This window comes from Triturus cristatus, chromosome 11 (assembly GCF_964204655.1).
Source record: "Triturus cristatus chromosome 11, aTriCri1.1, whole genome shotgun sequence".
Classification (NCBI taxonomy): domain Eukaryota; kingdom Metazoa; phylum Chordata; class Amphibia; order Caudata; family Salamandridae; genus Triturus; species Triturus cristatus.
This window is the reverse complement of record NC_140594.1, coordinates 1167269650-1167296158: the sequence shown is the minus strand read 5'-3', so window position 1 is coordinate 1167296158 and position 26509 is coordinate 1167269650. Positions and strand designations below refer to the sequence as shown.

The window sequence follows — 26509 nt, the reverse complement described above, 5'->3', positions numbered from 1 at the left end:
TAGGTTGAATCCATCATCATTCTTTAGCTCACTGCGCCACCTCGGGTCAGTTCATAAGCTGTGTGTCCACAAACTGTCCAACCTAAACCAGTGCACTTACCACCACCAGCCATGAATGACATCAGGCCTTACCCTTTGTTAAAATAAAATGTAAAAAATCAAAACATTTAGAGATCCATTCTTTTGAATGAACTACCTAGTGAATGTCGCTCACACATGAGTAACTTGTGCAACGTGTGGGGTGGACCATAAATGTGAAAGGGTGTTGGGTCAACAGAGTAACACCAAGGGCACTGGACTTGAGTTAGTGACCCACACTCAGCCAATTGTGTCCTCTGCTGAAGACAAATGCGGTGACACTGGATTTCAATTGTTATTTGGTAATTTCATTATTGATATTGGCGGAGGCCTAGTAACTAAGCAAATTGAATGTTTTACATAAAAGGCACATTCTTTTTTTTTGTAATCAAAATATTAATGTTGATAGTTGAAAAGAGTGTTAGAGTTTTAGGTAAGGAACAGAAGTACAGGAAATAAAAGAAACCTTGTGTGGCAATATAGACTAGAGCTGAGTTGAACTGAATGGTCTTGACAAAACAGTTATAAGGTACCATCTTTCCCCAAGAAACATGTGCTCTCGCTTAGAACAAGATACTTTTGAGAAGGTCTCACTCACCTCAGTGCTCAACAAAGTAGAAGAACCTGGTCACAATGTGCATTGAAGGCCGGTTACGGCACGGTCGGACTAAAGAAAACGCAAGCCGAATCCTTGATATGAATCTTTATTATGATTATTCAATCCTCATATAAAATCTTCATGTTCTTTAGATGTAGCCGTCAATGGAAGGACATAAAAGTCATGATCAACTTTGGGACAGTGGAACTTACAGACAAGAGGCACGAGGCACTCGGATAGGCCGGGGCAAGTCTGACGTCTGCTGGATTCTTGATCTCAGGAGAGATCCAGTCTGGTTCTCTTTGTGGTGAATGTGCACAACCAGCTCTCCAGACACCACCATCACCAGTGAGCACAGGGTACCCAAAGGCCCACCCAAGGTGCCTAAATTTGCAGAACGTTTGTGCAGGACACGTCACTGCCATTGGCCATCAGTTAAGACTATTAGCTATACTTTATTCTAGGTTCTTAATTTACGATAACATTCACCGAAATGCAGTACAATGTGACCATACGACAGGGCTTTCCCGCTCCATTAGACAGAATACAGAAAGCGTTGGGCTCAAAGTGTCCATCTTGTAACTCAACTTAATTTCAAAGTAAGCAACCAGTATAACTCTGTTTACAAACATCATATGCTTTCAATATGAGTTTGCATATATGACACAGATGTATATGAAAGTGAAGACCTCAGTTCTGATAGCAGCACATACCTAGGGTAAAACATACACTTACAGTCATGTGTCTCTAGTGTCCGCTTCACGACACCCTAAACCTACGAAGGGGACAGAGCGCGCAAGTGCGCTAAATGCAACAGTTCGAGAAGAACCCACCAGAATGACCTGCCTCATTATGCCTCTTCGACGACAAAAATGACATGGACTGTGGATAACATTCAATAAGAGACCAGGCAAGATTTAAGTAGTGCAACTAATATTCATGGAAAAATGTGCTAAGGGTACTGGGAAGAATTCAGTCTCTCAGGGAAGGACAATAAGTAAAACAAAAGCTCTAAATCTGATAAAGTCTTGTCTATGAGACTCAGAATGATCACACCATTAGCACCGTCTGTTTCAGAGCTAGTTTGAGTCAGTGTCAGGCTGGAGAGGAGTTATTTGTCAGGGCACAGTCATTAAACACAAACAGAAGGAGCTGTGTGTGCTGGCTCTTAAAACCCTGTGTGATGGAGATGTAAGAGGCTGTAAGACTTTCAGATGTTCTCTCAGGGCTACTTGCAGATGCTAGCCACGTTTCACACCGATAGAGCATTTACTGAATGTTTGTGTTGCTTGACCCCAGCATGTCACAGAAAAAACATCGGTGGAAAACTGCTGGGTCTGGGTGTTTACCATGTTCTATAATATAATATCCTTGAGTGAGTTATGCTTTTGAGTAACAAAAGAGGCCAGGTAGGCAATCCAGGTGGCATCACAAAGTCCAGTCCAGAAGAGGGAACACAACTAGACAAGGCAAATGTCCTTCTGTTTTGTTTTTCTTGAGATCAGCCACTCCAGTACAAAGGTTCCAAAACTCATGATAGGAAGGGACAGAAGTGCACCTTTACCTGTCAGGAAACAAAGGTCAGCAGTGGTAGGAGTGTCTGCGCGCACAACGCAGGGCGTCAGCAGCTTGAAATGTTCAAGTTCAGTACCTGTTTTGAGACTAAGTCTTTCCTTTGAGATGTAGGACCCAAGCTGTTAGTATCCTGTGTCTTGATTCCTTTTGGATTTAGTTGGTCTGTTTGTAAAGTGCACAATGCAGGTCAGCTGTTGTTGGAAGCAGTTCATTTGTACCGTGATTGACAGGTGACAGAACCAATCCGTTGCAGGTCATTTCTCTACCTCTTCTGCATCTCTTCCATCCTGCTCCAGAGCATGCCATGTCCCTCCAGAAACATATGTGCAAGTCACAATTCTAGTCAGGATCTAGGGCATTTCCCCCCAGCCCCTGTACCTGCCCCACAAATGCCTGCTCGACCGCCACACTCGAGCACGGTTCACCTCAGACCACCACCACGGCGTGTGCACATGAACAGAGCCCAGGGGTTTGAAAGGGTAACATTCTATTACACTGAGTAACTTCTCCATTCATCCTCAACCCCTTCTTTCCATGTCTGAAATGTGTGTGGTATAAGCAGTAATATGAGGAATGGATTGCAATGAAGAGACGTGCAAAAAAAAAAAAAGCTTTGACGTGACCTGGCCACAGTCTTGAGCTCGAACCCATCCTGTTTACATATGTCCTGTGCACCCACCCGTAGAACACATCAGGAGTGACATGTTTCAGGCCTTCTCGTGCTGCTCATTGAGGGAGGAAGTCTCCGCGAGGACAACAGCATTCTCGCCAGAAAGATGCTACGCAACATCTTACAGTGGCATTGGGTGACTGAGAGCAATGGCCTCCATGATGGAGAGAGACAGACACTCTGGGGAAAAGGAGAGCCTGCTACAAACGTAGTTCTTAGAAGCTGCTTTGTTCTTCTGACAAAGGATGAAAGAAGAGGATAGGAATACAAACGTGTTGATTCATGGGAAAATCTGACACCAGGCGCGAAAAGAGGGATGCTATAAAACTCACTTCTTTTTTGTGAGCAACCATGCAGGGTGGAAGAAATACCACCCGATGCAGCAACTACCACCAGGTCTGCTTTCTGTGTCAACAGATTATCATTTTATGAGTTAGATGCCCGCAAGACTAAAGTCTCACCTCACACTGAATACCAAACGTAGTGGGGCTTTCAGAACTAAATTTAAATGCACATCTGCCCATCAAAGATCCTTTCACGAAACCTCATTCTGTCATCACTGGAGTACACATGGACAACAGCTGGAGAACACCTGGAGGCCGGAGTAGCCCATTAGTGGCATAAACAGGCATTGGCTTACATAGCCCAAACAGGCGCATTAAATATGAAATGAAGGATTATTAATGTGACATGCCCAGATGACAGACAAAGTGCTAATGATGACCTAGATGGGAGGGTGCAAAATGGTGGCTTCAATGACAAAGAAAATGCTAAATGCCAATGGCCCTCCCCTCTGGAGTTGGATCTCCAAATTCTGGGCAGCAGTGAATAGCTAAGTCCCCCCACAGTTAGAGTGACCACGTCAAAGGCAATAGATGAAGGTGTCCCGAGACCAACCCGAAACCATTCACAAACTTCCCTTGTTGAAGGGTGCGCATCTCTAACAAGGGTACGAATCTTTAACGTAGAAAGGGTAGAATGGAGGAGCCTTCCATGCCAAGGAAGAAAGGGTGAGTCCCCCAACGACCGCCTCGTGCCCATCCAAGGTGTATTCTGGGGCCCTTGGTATGGTCATGTTAGGGAATGCCTGACACCTGTTAGTAGTGACGCTCACTCTGCTGACCCTACCATATGCCTACACCGACCCTGGCCAAAGGAGAACACATGAGATTGAGGTCTCTTTAAAGCAACTCATGCTGGGATGGACTTGAATTCTGCAAACGGATTTGAATGACATCGTTGCTGAAGTTAATTTCTAGAATGGATGAAAAGCCTTTTCATTGGTTGTATTTGTCAGAGCTCAAGTGGAATTCTAAGTCTAAGATGGAATGTCGATTTGAAAGCAAGAGCGGAGAGTTGGACATTCACGCCAACTGCAATACGGTGGTGAAAGGTCTGGTGCAGCTGCCATATTACGTATGAAAGTAGGACTTCTCGGAGCACTAATTAATCAAAAATGATTTTAATCAGACCCAATTTGTGTGGCCTAATGGCTATGCTGTGGTCTGCATCTCACAGGCCAGATAACGGCCTTGTAGTTCTGAGAATGAAAATTCCATAACTCCCTCTACATGAAATAGCTCATGAATATTTAACATTTGCCAAAATAGAAAAGCAAGATCTTGACATATCCCTCGGATTTTCCAGTCTGAAAGAAATGCAAACATTTGTTCCAAAAGCCCCCACCCCCCCCCCCCCCCCTCGCTATATCATGGGTTGAACAGAGGAGTCAATAGGCCCCTGTTTGCTTGTAAACCCTCAATAAAATTGAAGGAATCTTTTTGAAACACAAGGGGGGGGGTGGATTTCTTATGTCTCCCATCCAGAAGGAGAAGGTTTCAAGCTCCCCTTTAATACCCGACATCTTACAGAAGAGGGAATGAAAGTCTTGAAAGAGGAGACATCCATCTTTATTCACCAGGCATGAACCAGTGGGGTATATTAATGGGTTGGACACCACTCTTTATATGCAGGACCCTGAGCTTGAAAGGTCCCGCATTAGGCTGAATGGTGTGATGTTAAGATTCACTCTCAGGTCCCCAACTTCTAATTGGTCGGATCCTTAATGAACAGGTCGAGTTCAAGGTGACGGGGCACCAACCTCTGGATGAGAACCATGCATGTCAGGTGCAGCTGTGAGCAGAGCACAGAACAAGAGTTTGTCAGAGAGGAAGACTCCAGGATCTGAATATCTCAAATTGCCTTTAACTCTACAGAGGAGCAAGAAGAGATGGAAGAATCCAAAAGCCCAGACCACCAACACCAGAAATGCTGTGCTGGGCAAACGTCTATAAGAAAGTGTTGGGCACAAAGAGCATTTGCGCATCTGAGAAACATGAGGGGAGAACAGACCCAGCTCCTCGTCCTCTTCAAGGGAAGATGTGATTCAAAAGGGCCACCACAGAAGATCCTGCCATATAAACTGGATCCTAAAGGCCATGAGTGAAGTTACGGAGCACAAGTCCTCCCCTGGCTGATTCCCTACCTCTCTCCTCTGTGATAGTCTGCACAGGACTGGCCATGCATCTGAACCACAGACCATCTTGACAGGATGGAAGTTGTGGGGAAACCACTGAATGTGGATGTAGTGAAAAGGGGGGTATCACCGGGCCGGTGGGGCACCTCAGAAAAACTAAGCTTTCCACAACACTCTAGGGGTAAAAGCCCACACCTGCAGGAATATGGAGATTAAAAGTCAGAAATATGTGTGAGACTGGTGAGATATGGTGACACACACAGGAGACAAGGGTGAGATATGGTGGCACTCGCGGGAAGGAAGAGAATAGCTAATGGCACCACCTGGTACCTAAAGGGGTGTTGGACCTCAGGGTTGTCTCCAAGCGCAGAAGGCACCTTTAAGACCCTTCTGTTTTTGACAGTGGTGGCACTCACGATGTCCTTTGGTGTTTGGTCCTGAGAACATCAAATGACTGAGACATGTCAGGCCACAAGTGCATCTCAAGCTCTCTGTGATGGAGAACCAGAATCCAGGTACTATATTTCATAGACTCCCTGTCTGTTCAAGTCTTTCCAGAGGTAACAGAGCTCCAATCAGAAACCTGTGAGAAACATCTGTTACTGAACTTTGAAGCTCTGAGGTCCTTGGTCCAAAAATGCCCCTTTGGCACACGATGAATATTCCTTACAATAGGCAAGTACTCCTGCACCAAACAAGGTGCCTGTGAAGGTCAGACATATCTAACGCACGTCATAAACCGAGAACTGTGAGAGGAGGGTCTCAAATGAGGGAAGGAGAAAACATTCTATGGAAATTTTGAAGGAACAATTTTGCAGTAGCAGGGTTCGCTTCATCGCAGTAGTACCATGTCACCAACGTCATATGTAGAGAAAGATTGACCAAAGCGTAGGTCAAGCGTGAATCTGGTGAGTGGGCTCAGGGCTAGAAATATAGTGTAAAAGGGGCAGGTATTTGCAAGACTTTCAGCTCTTGTTACATAAGTCAGCAGAGATGAGTTTGGAAGGGGAAACCGCCACAGTTTAAAACTGGGAAGGAGAGAGGGCTGGCCATAGTCTCATGAACATCCTTTCGAGGAAGCTTTTGCCCACACAAGCCTACCTGGGAGGGAATGAGATGTACACCGGTCCTTTGTAAAAGCCTGAATCTCTCCGGAAAGAGGGCTGGCCATAGTCTCATGAACATCCTTTCGAGGAAGCTTTGGCCAACACAAGCCTACCTGGGAGGGAATATGAGATATACCGGTCCTTCGTAAAGCCTGAATCTCTCCGGAGAGAGGGCTGGCCATAGTCTCATGAACATCCTTTCGAGGAAGCTTTGGCCAACACAAGCCTACCTGGGAGGGAATATGAGATGGACCGGTCCTTTGTGAAAGCCTGAATCTCTCCGAAGGGATCTCACTCTTTGAAAAGTGGGTTCTAGCGGATGAAGGGATCTTCTTGCTTGGTCTTGGAATTGCCTAGTGACAGAGCAGACTGGTGACAAATATCCTAGACAATATTGCAATGTGCAGGTACACAGCTGTTGACATCTGGGACTAGTGCACATTTTGGCACAGTAGAATCACTGCAAAGAACACCAAAGTCTTGGGGAATGTGTAGTGCAGTGAAGTGACCCTGACTGACTGGCAGAAAGTGCAGTGTTATATTTTTAAAGTTCCAATTGGAGTTACACCAAGTAGCTGTACAAAAAACAACATTTCAAAATTCGGTGTCCTGCATTTTTTTAAAGAGAAGGGTGCAAAATAATGAGATTTGATGTAAAAAAAAAAATAATCCAAAAGACATCTAATCAAACATGTAAGTGAGGAAGGCAACTGAAACTGGTCTAGGCTTCTGCAGAGATGGCATTCAGTGTCCTTTATATAAAGCGCCCTTTAGCACAACACATTCTAAACAAAGCAGCATATGAAACAGTAATGTACTCTTTCAAGATATGCAATGTCCTGCCTGCAGAATACAGGAGTAAATTATTATTGTTCTTAACAGATCCGATCAGGAAATGTAAAAACAAGACGACACAGAACGCCACAAACCATAATGTCCTAAGGTCCACCACGGCCATACCTCAGAAAAATTTATCATCAATCCGGAAGTGGGGCCTTGTGACATCATCAGGATTGATGAACACAGAGATAGATTTGCCCGGATTCTCAGTCACTAACTGCTGCAGTTTTTTGGCTAAGCGGTCATCGGGCTGGTTGGCGTCCCCCCCATCTGAGAGCGGGGAGGGGATGCTGGTGGTGCTGCCGCGCCGCTGCAGCTCCAGCGTCAGGCGGTTGGCGGCTTTGACATGCTCGATGGCTGTACGAAGGTGTTCCGCGGGGTCCGATCGGACAGAGGACAGCTTACGTGCATGCAGCATGACCGTCTCTTCGGAGAGGTGCTCCAGCATGTTGCACTGAGGGATGAAGTAGTTTGGGCACATCTTGTTCACCAGGCAATGCTGGAGGTCATCGATGAGTCCTAGTAGAAAGTGGGCAGCATAATCTTCCTGTGCCAAATAGTTCGCGGGGAGTCGATCGCACGCCCACAGCATCATGCTGCGTAGATGGTAGGGGCTGATGGCTTTAGGCCTGGAGAGGAGCTTTATGATGATGGCTTTACAGGCTTGGTAGGCTTGCATGAGACTACTGGAGATGCATTTCTTCAACTGGACTTCACTCCGGGCAAAGGACAAACGCCATTCGTTTTCTTTCTTCCCTTTATTGGAGCAGGCAGGCACTAAGTAAAACCCACTGATCACTTCCTCCTCGGTGATCTTGCCGTCCCAAAAATGATTCTCCATGAGCCAGGTTTGGGCCACCGCAGGCCATCCTTTGAACGACACCACCGGGACAATATCGTACAGCATGCGACTGCTTCCGACGCCCAAGATGATGGACAGGATGGTTCCGTTCTTCTCCACCTTCTCCACCTTTGGCATTCCTCGCTGAGGTTTCTTCTGGATCTCAGACAAGACGATGGTGATGGAGTCATGAAACCAGTCGGCCACTTTTGTCGGGGAGAAGAAGTAATTAGTGGCCCCATTGATGTGGTCTACAATGGTGCAGCAGTCTTTCCATTTACTGATCGTGGCTTCGTCGAAGAGCCGCAGGCTGAGCCAGGAGTGACACAGAGCCGAGTGACGCATGTCAAGAGTTACTGGCTGGTTCCGGTCATGAAGCTTCAGCGCTGGCACCAGGAGGGTGAAGTCCATGTCATACTCCGTTCCTCGGGCATATACATTCAACTCATCGAGGTCTAGGTCCACCACTCCTTCCCGTACCCCTCCAGACAGCAGCAGATACTCGTTGGCCACCGGGAGCTTTTGGTCGAGCTTCTGGACCATACCTAGGGTGGAGAAGAACAGAATGTCAATGAAGCGTTAGAGTAGTGACACCTCACACAAAAACATTATCAATAAACATGTTATTTGCAACCAGAAACCTTGGCACTGTTGAGATTCATTGATGTTTCAAGACCTGAAAATTGAACCAATTTATGGATTCTGATTTTAATATCAGACAATCAAGGTTCCCTGACATCTACTGTAGCTAAAGGACAGGGATAGCTTTGGGAAGGCAGGGACTGACACTCATATGGAGAGAAGCCCTTAGCACTCTGTGGATCCTGAGAATTAAGTATCTTACACTAAGGCCCTGATTACAGGTGCTTCGCTGTTCCACCTTGGATTTCATAGCCGGGGTCCCAGTATTTCAGGGGTGTGGGAGAAGAATGGTCACAGTAACATGTTGGGGAATAACATGCAGGTATGTCCACGTTAATCCCTGCCTCGCTTATCAGTATTTTGACGGCGACTTCTATAATTTCAGCAACTGCTGGGGATGAAATTTCCCTGACATGCTGTGTTACGACAACAAGATTAATTCCTAAAAGGTGAGAAACTCATGTTACTGGCCCTACTGAATTCATTGAGCCAACCATAACTGAAGGGCTCCTACATGAATGAACTGCCCCTATTTTCACCCGAGTGACCAGTTGAATGGACTGTGATCTGTCACATATTGCCAACTTCAAGATATCCACTGACTTATCGTGGTGCAAGGACTGTGTGTGTTCGAACACCACCCGTAAGCTTCACCCCTACGCAGGTTGTTATAAAGTCACCCAATGTCTGTGGTGGCACCCTCTATTTACCATACGGTCTGCCCCTGCTAGGGCAGTTGCACATGTTTTATCTAAGTATAGAGGTACCCCACTCGCCTTCACTCTAGTGTACCTCAATAAAGACTATTTAAGACGGCAAGAGGTGGAACTTTTGTTGTTTTGCTGCAGGAATTAGTCTTCTGATCCTCACGGTGTCTCAGGAGCTCACGGCATGCTACAGTTAAAGGAAGGAGGATGGAAGGAGAAAGACCTTGTGGTTCATGTCACAGATCTCGATAAACCCTGGGCATGAACTCCACTCTGCTTGCAGAGTTTGCAGAGTTTTCCGCACTCCATGTTACGCGGAATTGGCGGAGTTCCAAAAAACTCCGCTTCGGGGAGCGGAGTTTTTTTCCTCGCTCGCGTTAGTCAATGTCATGTTGGCGAGCCTGACCGAAGAAAATCCACCTCCCATCAAGATTTTTCCTTGTTTGCGAGCGTCAACATCAAGTTGGCAAGCGCGAGCGTGGAAAATCAACCTCCCAGCGAGGTTTCTCAACGCGGGGGGTCAGATTTCTCATTGCAAGTGGTTGCGTATGCTTACGACCGCTTGCGTTGAGAAACTGTCCATTCGTGTTAAGAAAGCTGAAGCTTGAGTAAAAATCTACTCGAGTGGGAGAAAGGAAAGCAGACCCACTTGCGCTGTGCAAAGTGCCATTCGCGATGATTGCAAAGTGCGGACAAGCATCCGGCACTGCAAATCATCGTGAAACTGCACTTTTCTATCGCACTCCGCTGCTTGCGGGGCTCCGCGTAGCACGGCAGAGTTTTTTTCCACTTTGTGGAGTTTCTCGTAGAACTCCACCCAGGGTTAATCTGGATACAAAGTTCAGGTCTCAGGTCACCCCTAGAAGGTCTCTGCATTTGTATTGTAGGTGCCTCAAAGAAATGGCCACAATATCTCCAGTTTGCAGACGCCTCCCCTGCTGCTTGGAAGAAACACCAACCGCTCAGATGCATACACGAATATAGCCACCATTGAGGAGTACATGAAGCAACAACCACAACTTATGGGAAGTCAACCCCCTGATGCATACATGAATACAGCCTCCATCACCGAGTGCATGAACTAAGCCATAATATACGAGAAGTCATTATTACTGTCCGAAATGGCCCACTCCCATAGACACTATATCTCATATGTTAAGGACACCCTACTAATCCTCTCTCTCATGGAAGACACCACCATAACCGGAATTAGCTTCCAGAACGCCATGACCAACGGCGCTGACTGGATGAGGTCCAACTGCCTGAAGGTGAACAAGGGTACGATGGAAGTAATCAACTTTGGGAAGAACACCTCTCTGTGCTATGATACGTGGTGGCCCACTGCACTCGGACCCTCACCTACTCCTACCAGTCATCATCTGGGACATCAATCTCTCCATGAATCACCAGGTCAACACAGTAGGCTCCTCCTGCTTCCACACCCTCTGCATGCTTCATAAGACTTTCAGATGGATCCCCGTCAGCACCAGGAAAACAGCGACTCGAGCCCTCCTCACCGGCCGACTGGACTATGGAGACAATGTATACGCCAGAATAACCTCCCATTTCTTCACATGACTATAGACTATACAGAACGCCGCAGTCAGACTGATCGTCGACCGCCACAAATGGACCAGCATCACCTCCCGCCTCAGAAACCTCCACTGGCTCACTGTCCAGAGGAAGTACCAGTTCAAGCTGCTGACCCATGCCTACAAGGCCCTCCACAATGCTGGAGCCTCCTACATGAACCACCGCCTGACTTTCCACCAGCCGACCAGAAATCTTCAATACACCTCCCTCGCACACATCACCAGCATCCGGTGGAGGCACAGCAGCGGTCGCTCGTTCTCCTACCTCGCTGCCAAGTCTTGGGACAACCTCCCACTCCCCCTCCAAACCTTCCCCCTCACTCTATGACCTCAGGAAGGGACTGAAGACCTGTCACATCACCTAAGGCTCCCCACTCCTCAGCACCTTGATACCCCCCCCTCAGGTGATAAGCTGCGCTAGACAAATAGTGAGTGACTGATTGATGTCAGGTGGCGGACAGGGACCAGTCATAAGAGCACTGGATGCACATGTTGGCCCCGTCTGCCATTGCCAATGCTTTGTCTCATTGCATTTTCTCTGTGAACATTCCGTTGACCAGTGATGCCCTCACGACTCCTTCGAAGGTCGTGGCTTGTGTGGGGCTTCAGAAGAGTCCACCTTTTCTGGAATGAACAGTTTGTACCCATGGGTTTGGCACTATAGATCCAGAAACACACCACTAGGAGAGTGACCGATACCCATAGAGGGCTGATACATGCACAAGTACACAAACACACACACACAAACACACACACACATGCAAGACAAGCAACCCCCCAAACCCACACATTTCTCATGATTACTGGTGAACTGCAGTATTTCTTCCTCTCTTCGGTATCACATGTTGGGGGCCACCGGCACTCATGTTTGGAGACCTGCACTTTTTTTATTTTTGCATTAGACATTTACCGAGAGCAAGAGAGGGAAAAACACACATGGGAAAGACGGAGGAAGAAGAAGACGTAAAAACCTTCAGGAAGAGAGAAAGCAGGAGCTTGCAAGAGTGAGGTAGAGGGGCGGGGAGTGTCTGCTGGTGAATTAAAGGGGCGTGAAGTGAAGACCGCAACGCGTTGCTATCCGGCACAGTTTCTGCTTCTCCACACCAAGCACTCTTTAAAAAAGCCTACCAGGTCTGTGTCTTACTTAACAATTTTTATACGATATGTGTGTGATCAAATATGGTCCGACACCCTACAATGGAGGGTGATAGTGAGTGAATCATTAAAAAACCTCAACAAAGACTTATGTTCTGGTGAACTGTAAGGTCATCATTTACTATGGTTTAAAAACGAATACAATTCAATAATTATTAAAGAAAAGTGTGTTGTCAAATGCACCATTTTTTACCAAATCTTCTTGGGTGGGAGACCCCCATACCCCTCTTGTAGTGGTTGGGCTCACTATGCACCGCATGGGGGCTGGTTGCCGGGCTGCTTTGCACTCCCTGTCCATCCCTGGAGTTCCTGATTCGGTCCTAGGATTCCACCGAGCTCCTGGGACACATGTGCTTATGCCCCGATTACTGTGAACAGCTGGTTTCCGCCCCTCTAAACCGACTCATTCACTGGCATTTCCAGAGTCAATGACGTCCTGGAAACATCTACATTGCATCACTTACACATCCATGTTTGCATTCACCCACGGTCTGGGTGGTGACAAGGGGTGTGAATGGCTGATGGCCGGAGAGAGGGTCTCTCTTTGGGGTCTCTTTGGGGGTCTCTCTTTGGGGTCTCGTGATTCTCTGAATGTGTTGGAGTCTACAGGGCAGTGCGGAGGTAATGAAGCCTCTTGTCATTGAGGCTGGTAGGGCTGAGGCTGAGTCAGTCACATATCAGGGGGCGCGGACTGGCTCAGTTCCTTTACTATGCAGCAGGGCCATTGGAGGTAGGAGGCAGCGGAGGACAAAAGTATGTAGAGAAGTTGGCTGAATTACGCATGCCGAGAATCCACACCACGCATCTAAGGCGCTCGTGGCGTAAATTAGGGAGCGTGTGTAAGCAGGAGTTTATTGTACCATTTCCATATTTTAATGTTCCAAGTGGTTCAGAAAGGACCGTCTCCTATGCTCACACCGGTCTATCTAAAGAGCCTGGTGGTGTAAAGTGTGCCTTTTATTTTAGGGTCCAGGGAACAAGATGCCCCTCTCCCGATGTTTGTTTGAAACCAGCATCTGTGAGTGACGGTCTGTAGGGTTCGGATCTGAATATATTGCACCCTTCAAGGGTGGCTGTGGGGACTTACTGGGCCGCCCCACAAGGGTCACACTGAGCGCGTGAGCAGCGCTGATTAAGAACCGCTTCATGTATATCAGGGCATCCGATTATAGTCGGCTGTTCAGTGAATGCCATTAAATTTCAACTAAGAGGGCTGGCTCGCCTCCAGGGATGGCTAGAAAGGTCCACATTTCCTGCCCGAATAAGGCGAACACAACCGTGGCAGGCTGTAAAGGCGTGGGGCACTTGGGTCTGATGGAATAATGCTTAGTAGCCCGAATGAGCGTCTCCAGACCCCCTGGAAACAGAACCTCACATAGCGGACACAGTGGTGGATTTAGCAAGACCTACGCGGAGTCACCTAGTCCGGAACTCGATACCTGGCTGTGTCCGCGTATGCTTTAGGTTGGACAGGTGGTCCGTGGTGGAGGCGGTAGAGAGGGACAATATATAGTAGTCACCTCAGGTGGTGTATATTTTGTGCACCATGTGTTATATTTTTCATAGAGGTGCCGGCTATTTTATGCCTTGGAGGGACCTCTTACCTGGAGACTTTCCTGTGAAAGGACAAAGCACCACCCCCCACGTAAAGAGAAGCCTCTGTCAAGCTGCGAGGCTTGCTATTTTCGGTAGACGCAGCGAGTAGGGGCCTTGTCGTAGCCAGCCAGGTGTTCCATCAGCTCCAGGGGCAATTAATATTTCTGTTCTGATATTTTTCAAGGGGTAGATGCTATGCTGGGAAAGTCCCTCAGTTCGGATAAAGGATGCATCAGCAGTCCACTGTCTTAGGGGCTAATATGTAGGCCCTCAGGTGGTGGCTGGGTGTGTGTGTGGGGGGGGGGGGGCGAGATCACCAGTGACCTCTTCGCCCTGTGCTGAAATTTCTTGCAGCAGACAAAGGGGGGACTACCCAAAATTTGGACTGAGTTCCTGAACTTACACCTTAAAGGGGTGGTGTTTTGTGGGCGCACCGGGCAGTTAGCAGGGGGGACTAACCTGCTGGCGGTCCTGGACCTTTCTGCCCTACCCTGGGATGCCTGGAGTTGAACATTTTGGGGGTTTTGTCTGGTGACAGGCACCTCAGCAGGGACAGGGCACTATGCGGTGCCAAGGGGTATGTGGAACTGCAGGTATTGTATTGCCTATCCCTCTGAGAGATGGAGGGGAAGTTGCCACAAAATTATGCCCCGGATGCCCTGGGGAGTGTGTGTGGGCGATGGATATGGAAAAGGGGCCTGCAGGCACTTTGTCACTCCGAAGTGTTGCCAACTGTTTTATTGCTTGCACGATCGCTCATCTGTTTTGCTGACCTTGCATATTGTATTCTCAGAGCGATAATGGCTTCGAGTCTGATCTTTCAAGTGCATTCGGAAGGGTTGTGCTGTAATGGGCGGAGACGACTGTTTTCTTGCTTACACGTTCAGCTGTTTGGCTGATCTTAATTCCTGTATTTTTATAACTCTGTCCTTGGCTGACCTTACTGTATTCTCATAGCAATAATGTATGCCTGAACTATGGTTACCATTCCTCACTGATGCTATGGGATTAAAAGGCAACGCCCTTGGTTAAACCATATTAATTGCATTGGTCTGTCCCCTCGGGAGTCGTTTCAGTGGGGGCGGGGGATGAGTTGCACATTTATGAGCGCACTATTAAACTTCATATGCTTGAAGTTTTTCGAAGCTCTTCGCGTAAAAATAATCAAAATAAAAATATTCACTAACCACGGAATTGCAGGCAGCAGGGGTGAGCCACTGAAACTTAACACCGCGACAGATGTCCGCCGCCGCCGCCAGAACCCACGCACTCTGAAGTGGGTTTAATTTGAGATCTTCTGTTTTAGGAGTCTGAATAATTAAGTAATGGCGTCTGGAAAACCAAATTATCTGTCCAAAAATTGTACATTGGCGTGCCTCACACCACGTATGTTTAATGTATTAACACCGTCTTCTAAAGTGCTTTTTACCAGAGGGGGTCAGAGCGCTTCACATGAAACAGCAGCCATGCAGCGCTACACCAAGTGACATATCAGCAGAACAGGCAGGCTGGGGACCTGAAGAGGGGGGTACATTCGGTTGAAAGTGGGGGGACAGAAGCGAGTAGGAATAAGAGGAGAATCTTCATTGCATCACTCGGCCAAACGGGCTCTGGTTGGTCCCAAAGCCCGAGTGAAGGGGCCGCCGCCACAAGAGCTGCGCCTGGACCTCAGTCCCCAGAAACCTCACTCATGTCCAGCTGTCGATTGCAGAATCCCCGGGGTAGAGAACGAGCGCCCCCGGTGATGTGTCATGGGTGCTGAAGGCAGGCGCATCTAGGACACTAGGGGCCAGATGTATCAAGAATTGCTTTTGCAATTCTTAAATAGCGAATTTTACCAATTCACATTTTAAGAATCGCAAAATGTGTGTGCACCACAAGGCACCTAGAAAAATGCAAAAATTTGCTTTTTTCTAGCAATTTGCAAATTACCACCAACTTGAATTTGGTGTTAATTTGCGATTCCTTAAAGCCAGGTAGCATTTTTTTCTTGCATCATGCATTTCATTTAAGGAATCGCAAATTAGGGAATCGCAAAAATTGTAATTCCCTATTTTGAGAATGCCTTTTGGGAGGATACATCCCAAAAGGATTTTTACCGATCGCAAACAGTGAAACGCTTGATACATCTGGCCCTAGGTACATTACTGAAGAAGCTGCAGACACAGGTCAGTTCCCATTATGCATTCAAACATTCAATAAGCCATTCGCAATTCAAGTGTATGGAAATCTGTTGTAGCAAGCGTCACACGACAAATGTATTAAAGAAAACAAATACAATTCCAGTGTCACAAGTGCTGCTGTTCTTGTCCTATCATTACAGGGGCAATACCAGTATCCACCGCCGGAGGGCACTCGCCGTCCACAAAACGGCTCTGAAGCCCTTTTGGCTTCGTTGACACCTGAGAGCAGAGAATGGCTGGAGAATGAAGAGATAAAAGCAATATTCCTGTTTCCAGATTTCCAGTGCAAGCTCTGGGACCGGAGTAAACACACTGGTATTATGACCACCAGCACAAGGACTTGCGCCGCAAGGTGAAGGGAACGCTTGGCGCTTTAACTGCGGCTAGCGTGCCTAACAAAAAAAAAAAAAATGAATGTGTCCTCATGTAACGTAACTGGTGCTATGTAAAGCGCACTGATAGTGATACCTGATTGGATACGGGTATAGTCCGCGCTATATAAAACTCTGAAAAAAATAAATAAATAAATAAATAAGCAACGCTACCATGGGTTCTAAGGCAAGGACCACGCCCCCTCCCATGGGGAGTAAAACAGACACGAATGGGAGGCAGGGGGCTTCTATGACCTTTGGGCACCGAGGCCCTGCAACTGCTGCCCTAATGATAGTTCCACCCGAATCAGCTCCCATGCCACCCTTCTGAGTATTAAATTATCAATCTGCAGATACCCGATGCTACGATCACATGTATGGTCTGCGGACATGCAGCACGCCCACCAGCAGGACTTTACCACACTCAACCTCAGAGCTTTCCACCCCAAATCTACCACTTCCACCCCAATTGACCCCAATCTACTCCTTCCACCCCAATATGCCCCTTCCACCCCAATTGACCCCAATCTGCCCCTTCCACCCCAATTGACCCCAATCTACCCCTTCCACCCCAATTGACCCCAATCTACCCCAATCCAAACCACCCCACTCCAATCCAATCCAATCCACCCCACTCCAACCCAATCCAATCCACCCCACTCCAACCCAATCCAATCCACCCCACTCCAACCCAATCCAATCCACCCCACTCCAATCCAATCCACCCCACTCCAATCCAATCCCCACCCCACTCCAATCCACCCCACCCCACCCCACTCCAATCCAATCCACCCCACTCAATCCAATCCAACCCACTCAATCCAATCCAATCCAACCCACTCAATCCAATCCAACCCACTCAATCCAATCCAATCCACCCCACCCCACTCCAATCCAATCCACCCCACTCCAATCCAACCGACTCAATCCAATCCAATCCAATCCAACCCACTCCAATCCAATACAACCGACTCAATCCAATCCAATCCAACCCACTCAAATCCAACCCACTCCAATCCAATCCGACTCAATCCAATCCAACCCAACCCACTCAAATCCAACCCACTCCAATCCAACCGACTCAATCCAATCCAATCCAACCGACTCAATCCAATCCAATCCACCCCACTCAATCCAATCCACCCCACTCAATCCAATCCAATCCACCCCACCCCACTCCAATCCAATCCACCCCACTCCAATCCAACCGACTCAATCCAATCCAATCCAATCCAATCCAACCCACTCCAATCCAATCCAACCGACTCAATCCAATCCAATCCAACCCACTCAAATCCAACCCACTCCCATCCAACCGACTCAATCCAATCCAATCCAACCCACTCCAATCCAATCCAACCGACTCAATCCAATCCAATCCAACCCACTCCAATCCAATCCAACCGACTCAATCCAATCCAACCCACTCAAATCCAACCCACTCCAATCCAATCCAACCGTCTCAATCCAATCCAATCCAACCGACTCAATCCAATCCAATCCACCCCACTCAATCCAATCCACCCCACTCAATCCAATCCACCCCACTCAATCCAATCCAACCCACTCAAATCCAACCCACTCCCATCCAACCGACTCAATCCAATCCAATCCAACCCACTCCAATCCAATCCAACCGACTCAATCCAATCCAACTCAATCCAATCCAATCCAACCGACTCAATCCAATCCAACTCAATCCAATCCAATCCAACCGACTCAATCCAATCCAACTCAATCCAATCCAATCCAACCCACTCCAATCCAATCCAATCCAACCCACTCCAATCCAATACAACCCACTCCAATCCAATACAACCCACTCCAATCCAATCCAACCCACTCCAATCCAACCGACTCAATCCAATCCAATCCAACCCACTCAAATCCAACCCACTCCAATCCAATCCAACCCACTCCAATCCAATCCAACCCACTCCAATCCAATCCAACCCACTCCACTCCAATCCAATCCAACCCACTCAATCCAATCCAATCCAACCCACTCCACTCCACTTCAATCCAATCCAACCCACTCCACTCCAATCCAATCCAACCCACTCAATCCAATCCAACCCAATCCAATCCAATCCAATCCAATCCACCCCGCTCCAATCCAATCCACCCCGCTCCAATCCACCCCGCTCCAATCCAATCCACCCCGCTCCAATCCAATCCAATCCACCCCAATCCACCCCGCTCCAATCCAATCCACCCCGCTCCAATCCAATCCAATCCACCCCAATCCACCCCGCTCCAATCCAATCCACCCCAATCCACCCCGCTCCAATCCAATCCACCCCGCTCCAATCCAATCCAATCCACCCCAATCCACCCCACTCCAATCCACCCCACTCCAATCCACCCCACTCCAATCCACCCCACTCCAATCCAATCCACCCCACTCCAATCCAATCCAATCCACCCCACTCCAATCCAATCCACCCCACTCCAATCCAATCCACCCCACTCCAATCCAATCCACCCCAATCCAATCCACCACAATCCACCCCACTCCAATCCAATCCACCCCACTCCAATCCAATCCAATCCACCCCACTCCAATCCACCCCACTCCAATCCAATCCAATCCACCCCACTCCAATCCAATCCACCCCAATCCAATCCACCCCACTCCAATCCAATCCACCCCACTCCAATCCAATCCACCCCACTCCAATCCAATCCAATCCACCCCACTCCAATCCAATCCACCCCACTCCAATCCACCCCACCCCAATCCACCCCACCCCAATCCAATCCACCCCACCCCAATCCAATCCACCCCACTCCAATCCACCCCACTCCAATCCACCCCACTCCAATCCAATCCACCCCACTCCAATCCAATCCACCCCACTCCAATCCAATCCACCCCACTCCAATCCAATCCACCCCACTCCAATCCAATCCACCCCACTCCAATCCAATCCAATCCACCCCACTCCAATCCAATCCACCCCGCTCCAATCCACCCCGCTCCAATCCAATCCACCCCGCTCCAATCCAATCCACCCCACTCCAATCCAATCCACCCCACTCCAATCCAATCCACCCCACTCCAATCCAATCCACTCCAATCCAATCCACCCCGCTCCAATCCAATCCACCCCGCTCCAATCCAATCCACCCCGCTCCAATCCAATCCACCCCACTCCAATCCAATCCACCCCACTCCAATCCAATCCACCCCACTCCAATCCAATCCACCCCACTCCAATCCAATCCACCCCACTCCAATCCAATCCACCCCACTCCAATCCAATCCACCCCACTCCAATCCAATCCACCCCAATCCAATCCACTCCAATCCAATCCAATCCAATCCAATCCAATCCACCCCGCTCCAATCCAATCCACCCCGCTCCAATCCAATCCACCCCGCTCCAATCCAATCCACCCCGCTCCAATCCAATCCACCCCGCTCCAATCCAATCCACCCCGCTCCAATCCAATCCACCCCGCTCCAATCCAATCCACCCCACTCCAATCCAATCCACCCCACTCCAATAGACGAAAACAGGGCTCCTGAGTTGGATGCTGTGGAGTGAGGGGTGAAAAATCCAGGTTCCGGTGTAAGCCCCTACAGACTGCCTCTGTGGTAGAGTATACTAAGCACGCAGTAAATTACCTACCCCTAGACATAATCCGAATATTGCAAATCCCATATAAGTTCAGGACCTTATGTGGGTACAAGACCCCAGTTTAAGAGCCTTTAAAACGTCATGGAAACCCAAGGTGACCTCAAATATCCTCAATATATCCTTATTAAGTGGGTATTTTATTCCTCATAATACAATGCACTCTGACGTGGCATTTATACAGCGCCTCACAAAAACCCACAAACAAAATATAATACGGTAAAGCGATTATTTGTCATCAAGTTCACCACATACCCTTCATCAATCTCACCTGTGAATCCCGCTCCCTTAGGAGATCCTCACCTCCACTGCCCCCTTTTTGGATTCCAGAAAGAGATACATTTTGGTTTTCTTTAAACATTGAAGACTATTTGTAAAATTGCATTTATTAAGCAGAGGTTTTAATTTATACCCACTGTTATTTACTGCAGGTCAGACATCAAGCAAGAGAACACAGAGGTCTTGCACATTAACACAGCAAGATTTGTTTTTAATGATTGTGCAAAAAAAGGCCATGTTATGAGATGGGACTGGACAAAAACTCAGACTGTTGTGTGCGCTGGTTGCACACGACCAGGCTCACTTTAAAACTGTAAATAAATGCCTATGACTGCAGAGGGCATAGCGGAAGGAGGATGTGTGCACAGCAGTAATAAATTCAATGCAAACACAAGCGGTGCCGTTTACTTGTGACAAAATACTCTGTTTTGGTGTTAACATGTTTCGGGGTCTTAGACTTCCTCAGGACTTGGGTCTCCAGAATATTAATATCACAACCTTTTGTAGGTGAAAGTTGCTCCCAGAGCTAAACACACAAATGGTTGGATCATCAGAGGTGATAAAAAGTCCAGGGCGATCCACTCCACACACAATGGACCACTTGTTTTATGATCGGTTGTGGATATTGGCAGGAGTGATTCTGGCGGGGACTCTTTGGACACTGCCTCGGGAATGGGAGGTGTTAAAAAAAAAAAGGAACAGAATGATGTAAAGATGGAGTAGCGAGCCTTTGAAACGAGGGCTAGGGGCGGCAGAAAGTAACTATTCTAAAATGTTAAATAGGGTGAGAAAGTGTTCAATGAATGAGTTTAGGAGTGCAGGGGATTTCGGGAAGTCAGAAAAAAAAAAAAAGATGAAATTTAAAGATGTTCAAATGGGTATAAGTTTATGCGAAAATTCAGCTCAGAGGGTAGTTTGAACCTGCATCACCCGGAGGTTACAGTCTTTGTAACAGCCCTCGTTACACTGAGAAACAATCCTAATTAGGGTAAAGATCTCTTTCGGAGAAGTTAGAGAAAAGTAAACCTGATTAACAATAATATTTCATTTAAAGAAGGCAATGAGCCCTAGAAAGCACAAGGTTATCATGCGCAGACATCCTACATGGTGGTACACTGCGCTACAAAGCCTTATACTACACAGGAGCAGAATACCTGAACAGCCGCATACACTTTCTCCAACCCGCCAGACACCTACGCTCTGCCTCACTCTCACCCGCACACACTCCCCGCATCCGCAAAAGCAAAACAGGAGCTCGCTCCTTCTCCTACATCACACCCAAGACATGGAACGGCCTACCCTCAACACATCAGAGCCTCCTTCGCACCTCTTGAGTTCCGCAAGAAGCTTAAGACCTGTCTCTTCGTATAAGCGTCTTTGGGACCACACACTTACAGACCTGCCCCAAGGCGCCTAGATACCCTCTTGGGTGATTTGTGGAGTATATAATTGAATATAAGATAATATTTACTTTCATAAAATGTCCTCTAGTAAGGTCCGGATCATGAGTGGGCCTTAAACTTCTGATCCCAGAGCAAACTCCTATTTTTGCCCAGATTGGACATCAGAGACGTCCGTCACCCTGGCAACTTGTCCCACGTACATTTCAGCAAGAAAATGAACTATTTGAAGAGAATAACCCAGGGAATGTGTAGATATGCTGAATGTTTTACAGAAAACATCAAATCCCGTTTGCAAATCCTCACTTAACAGTGAAAATCTGGATTGGAGGTAGTTTCGGGAGGGGGTGATTGCCTTCACCCCCCCGGTCCTGAGCCCGTCCACGAATATCTTCAGCCCGATTACAGGTGTGTGGGGGGGGGTAGGTAGGGAAAGCAGAGGAAATAAATTCTGACCCCAGTGCATTTTCTTCTTTGACGCAAACTCAAGACCGCAGCCATTTTTTCAGCTGAATTTAGTGAGGTGATACCTGCCAAAATTTACAAGGGTGAGAAAAAAATGTGGTATGTTTTAATACATGTGAAATCCGTGCGGAAAATACCAATTTTCTGTGTAATTTCTCAAATTTCCAGTGAAAACTGGGAAGAATCAGTATTTTTTGCAACAGGTAAATATTAAATATTGCACATCAGGGTATCAGTACTTACTGGTTGTGGTCAATACCGCACCCTTCCCCGGCCCCGTTTGAATTGAGGTCTAATGCCGTGACCAATGCTTGTGACCTGCAGTTCCAAGTCCTACCGCAGCGTGTCGCACTAAATGCACGAACGTGAAACACGAGGTAGAACTGATCGCCGTGGACAGCGGTGACCAGGGATCACCGCGGACAGGAGACGGGATCAAAGCACAGCTGGGGGAGGGGCTGCCCGGCCTTGGATCCTGTAGGAACAGAGATGTGTGTGGTGACGTGAGACAGACGCAGCTTTACTAGCAGCCCACCACCGGTTTCAGGTGATGCCAGACTTGCGTGGCAGCCTCTAGCATAAGTCTGCAAGGAGCGTAATCGAGCATTCAACGCTATTTTGATAAATAAATGCACCCCGTGTCCAAAACGGGCCCAAGGATGCATTTTGTGCTAAGAAAGTAGTGCTAAATGCATCAGGGCATGAGCAGCAGCAGCCGCGCCCGCTCTCTAGGTCTGTTGGTGCGACGGCTGTAGGATTTGTGCCCCAAATTACTCAAGCAGGTGTAATTGTTTAATTTCGGCAAGTTTGCATCACACAAGTAATGCAGAATTATTCGGATTACTCTGGCATAATTACGCCCATAAATATTTACTAATAAACTGTAATCCTTAAGGAATACCCATGTAATATTCGGGTAGTTTTGTGGTGTGCCTCGCGTGCATGACCGCATCGCCCCCCCCCCCCCCCGCCTCCAGCGATTGGTACACGGTAGGTCACACGCACACACTAATAGTGTGATTACAGCAAATGGCCGGTAATCCAGCCAATCACCATCTAGCTTCAGTTCCACGTGGATTGCTGCGTCATAGGCTTTTTTTGGTCAATCTCACACGATGAGAGAGCACCCATAGGCAGGTCCAGAAATGAGACTTTTGTTATCCGCTTCTGAAGCGCCTGGCGAGGTACCACTGATGCAGAGCGCTCTGATGGAGACAATGAGGCCAAGATAAACCGATGCGGGCGCCTTGAAGGCCTCCTTCGAGGTAGAACCTACGCTAAGTCACGCTGTCTGCGGGAGTGAGATAGCTGCACGCCCACAGTGGTTAAAGTGAGCAGGTACTGTCAGGAACGTGGTACCGGCACTTCTTCACATTGAAAGGGAGAGTACCGATTCCTTTTGTGGCCAACAGGTGCGAGTACCTGCACTTCTATATTTCCATCTCAAGCTCCGCAGTGCCAGCTGAGGCACCGTCGCCATCTCTGATGACGTAGGAGCATTAGTGACCCTCAAACCCACCTCTGTGCCACCAAGGCACTGAGGGTTGCACCGGTGCTCGCGTGAATCAGTCGTGTGCTCACAGGGAACCCTCCTGGAGGGATGGCTGCAGAGGTCATGAAAGACTTGAGCAATCATTTGAAGAAACAATTTCATGGATGCCTGTTACTGCAGTTTCATGCACAGTGCACTGGGTGGTGCAAATGTATCATAATATTGTCGAGAAATGAGAGCTGTTGAAAGAATTCCTCACCAGCTGCTCCTAGAAGCCAGAGGTTGTGGGAGCTAGGGGCTCTAGTCTATGTGCAGATGCTGAATATTAGCTCCTGGCCGTATAGAATCACCTTCGCGAGAACACACCCTCGCCAAGGAGGCGGCCGGTGCCCTGACTTAAGGTAAGAGACTGATGCATGCGGACAGCCGCCGCCCCACGCTACAAGATATGCGGTAGACCCAGTAATAATGGGAAACCAAGCGGCAGGTCAAGACCCCCCACCACCAGCACTGCATGCCCCTCACTTCCCGTAACAGTGGAACAATGCAGAACCATGGTCCCTTTCCAATCAGGCCTGGACCATGATGGTGTGCAGCGGGCACTTCCACCGCCACACCACCCAGCCAACAGGAAGGCTAATCTCTACCGCCATATAAATAATGCACGCCCAGGAACACAAGCTCGCCACCAGGAATAAGGACACAGCAAGGCTTCCACCAACGAGAAACATTCCACTGCCTTTTAACAACCACGCCGTACACATGACCCAGGGACCTTCTCTAAATGACATGGTGTCTTTTGCTCCCCAGCTTGACTTCAGATCAAAACAGTTGGATGGTCTCCACCAAATATACTCCAAGGTAGGATCCTCCTCTCTCTTGCACAGAACAACCCATAAGATCATGTGTTTACATATCCCACAGAATAATGCCCTCTCCAGTTTCAGGTCCAACCTTCATGCAGGACCCCACGTCAAAACAAGAGTCTGCAACAAGAAACCAGTCAGACGTTTCCAATAAGGCATTATCGAAGCAGCTGGCCCGATGGTACATCCCCCGATTAAGTAACAAAAGCATGTGGGAACTTAGTCCACACAGTTTTTAGTTAGGACATATAATGACATACAACAGACAGTAACTATTTTTCTTAACATCCACACAGTGTCCATAAAGTTAACAGCCCTGAAGAAGACCTTCCCCCGAAATATACCACAGGCCCAACCTGAAGGTCGAAACGCGTCGGCACAATCACAAATAGGGCCCAGAGCTACCATAAATTGGTTCATTCTGCGCACAAAGCTGTGCACTATGAGAGATGGAATCTAGGATCTCATCCTGTTATTAACTCATGCTCTGACCCCCACCACAATAGGGCCAAGTAGCATAAGAGGAGTCAAGCGTCAAAGGTCCCAATGATAATATAATGTAGGACACTAGACATGCAACTCCATGTGCTTTGTTGTATGCTTTTGGATTAATTCTTTACTTGTATTTAAGAAGTGTTGTCATGGATATTTTTGCTTTGCACAAGTCTTGTCCCGGATACATCCTTTGCATGTATTTAAGAAGTGTTGTCATGTTATTTTTGCTTTGCACAAGTCTTGTCCCGTGTCATCATGTCCGTTAAGTGTATAGTATGTTCTCTTAAAAAATCTTTTATAAAAAAGCAATGAAAACATGCTATGATTTAAGAAAGAGGATTACGGATTTATTCTATGGAAAATTACTAAGAACAATATACATCGGTGTGATATACCCGCGTGTACACCCTTGCTGAAAAATCAAACAACAGGTCACATCAAACCCAACAGAAGGAACAACACGTTGGTTTCTTGTCCTAAAGAAAAATGGGATTGGTGGTCTGGGAGGCCCCCCCGTTTTTGATTCTCTATGTATTGATTCCAGCCTCCACAGTCCAGAACTGAGTCACTCCCCTGTAAGATACACAAATATTAGCCTACGTCATTCATCCATTCATTCATTCATACATACCAGATTACTGACCGCCACTTATAAGTCTTTGTGCGAGGTGCTGTCTTCTGAATGCTGGACCCCCCCCCCCCCCCCCCCACTAAATACCACTTAAGAAGCAGCTTTTAGTCCAGACACAAAGCTATTGTACTGCGGACATTTCAAGTCATTGTGAGCGTAAAATATGTGAGAAGAGAAAGAGAAAAGCTGCAGTCTTATTAAAGTTATTAATAAGAGAGTACACTGGAACATCCGAGGATTTATTCAAAATCTCACCCTGTAAATCCTCCAGAATTTAGAGGGGGGGGGCTGGGGAGAGCCTGCCAGAGCTTAAACTCGCTCTTTGGCCCAGAAAATGGGATATAAATTTTAGCGGCAGCTGAATTGAACTTGGGTTTTTGCTTCTCCTAAGCCCTTTTCACAGGCTTTACCCACAAATCCGCACTTTATGGCGCCGAGCTGGAGGAAAATCCTTTTCTCCGCAGTCCCTGGAGTGGATAATAGTTGCTGTATTTATGTAGCGTCAACACTTCATCCAGGGTGCGCAGCGCTTGAAAGGGTTTGCCGCAGCTCAGACTTGACCAGACTCATGTGGAAGACTGAAAGAATTTAGCAGCATTTTAAAAACACACACAGTGTCACACACACACACACACACACACACACCTGTCAGCTGCTACCTCCCTCTCGGAAGCAGGTACATAACCCTCTTGATGCATACCACATAGCCTGCTCATAGGTGCAGCGCCTGGCAACACAGAGGCAGACCCAGGGCAGGCTGTGTGTTCCCCGACACAAGGATGATTGCCCTGGTCTATTAAAGGTAGGCTT

At 47.7% G+C, this 26509-nt stretch overlaps 1 protein-coding gene across 2 annotated transcripts in view; it reads right to left on the bottom strand.

The window, feature by feature from the left end:
- Nucleotides 1-766: 766 nt before the first annotated feature.
- MB21D2 (Mab-21 domain containing 2) overlaps nucleotides 767-26509 on the bottom strand; it is a 134272-nt gene continuing 108529 nt past the window's right edge. Inside the window, exons 2-3 of one of the 2 annotated variants that reach the window (XR_014970886.1) lie at nucleotides 6617-8729; nucleotides 767-6498 (exon numbers count right to left, since the gene is read on the bottom strand). Coding sequence is in view for 1 of the 2 variants with exons in the window: in XM_085635861.1 (XP_085491987.1) it covers nucleotides 7465-8729 (1265 nt within the window). In the remaining variant the exon portion in view is untranslated. Of the gene's footprint in view, nucleotides 8730-26509 lie in introns of both variants that reach the window. The other variant, XM_085635861.1, reaches the window with a different exon arrangement.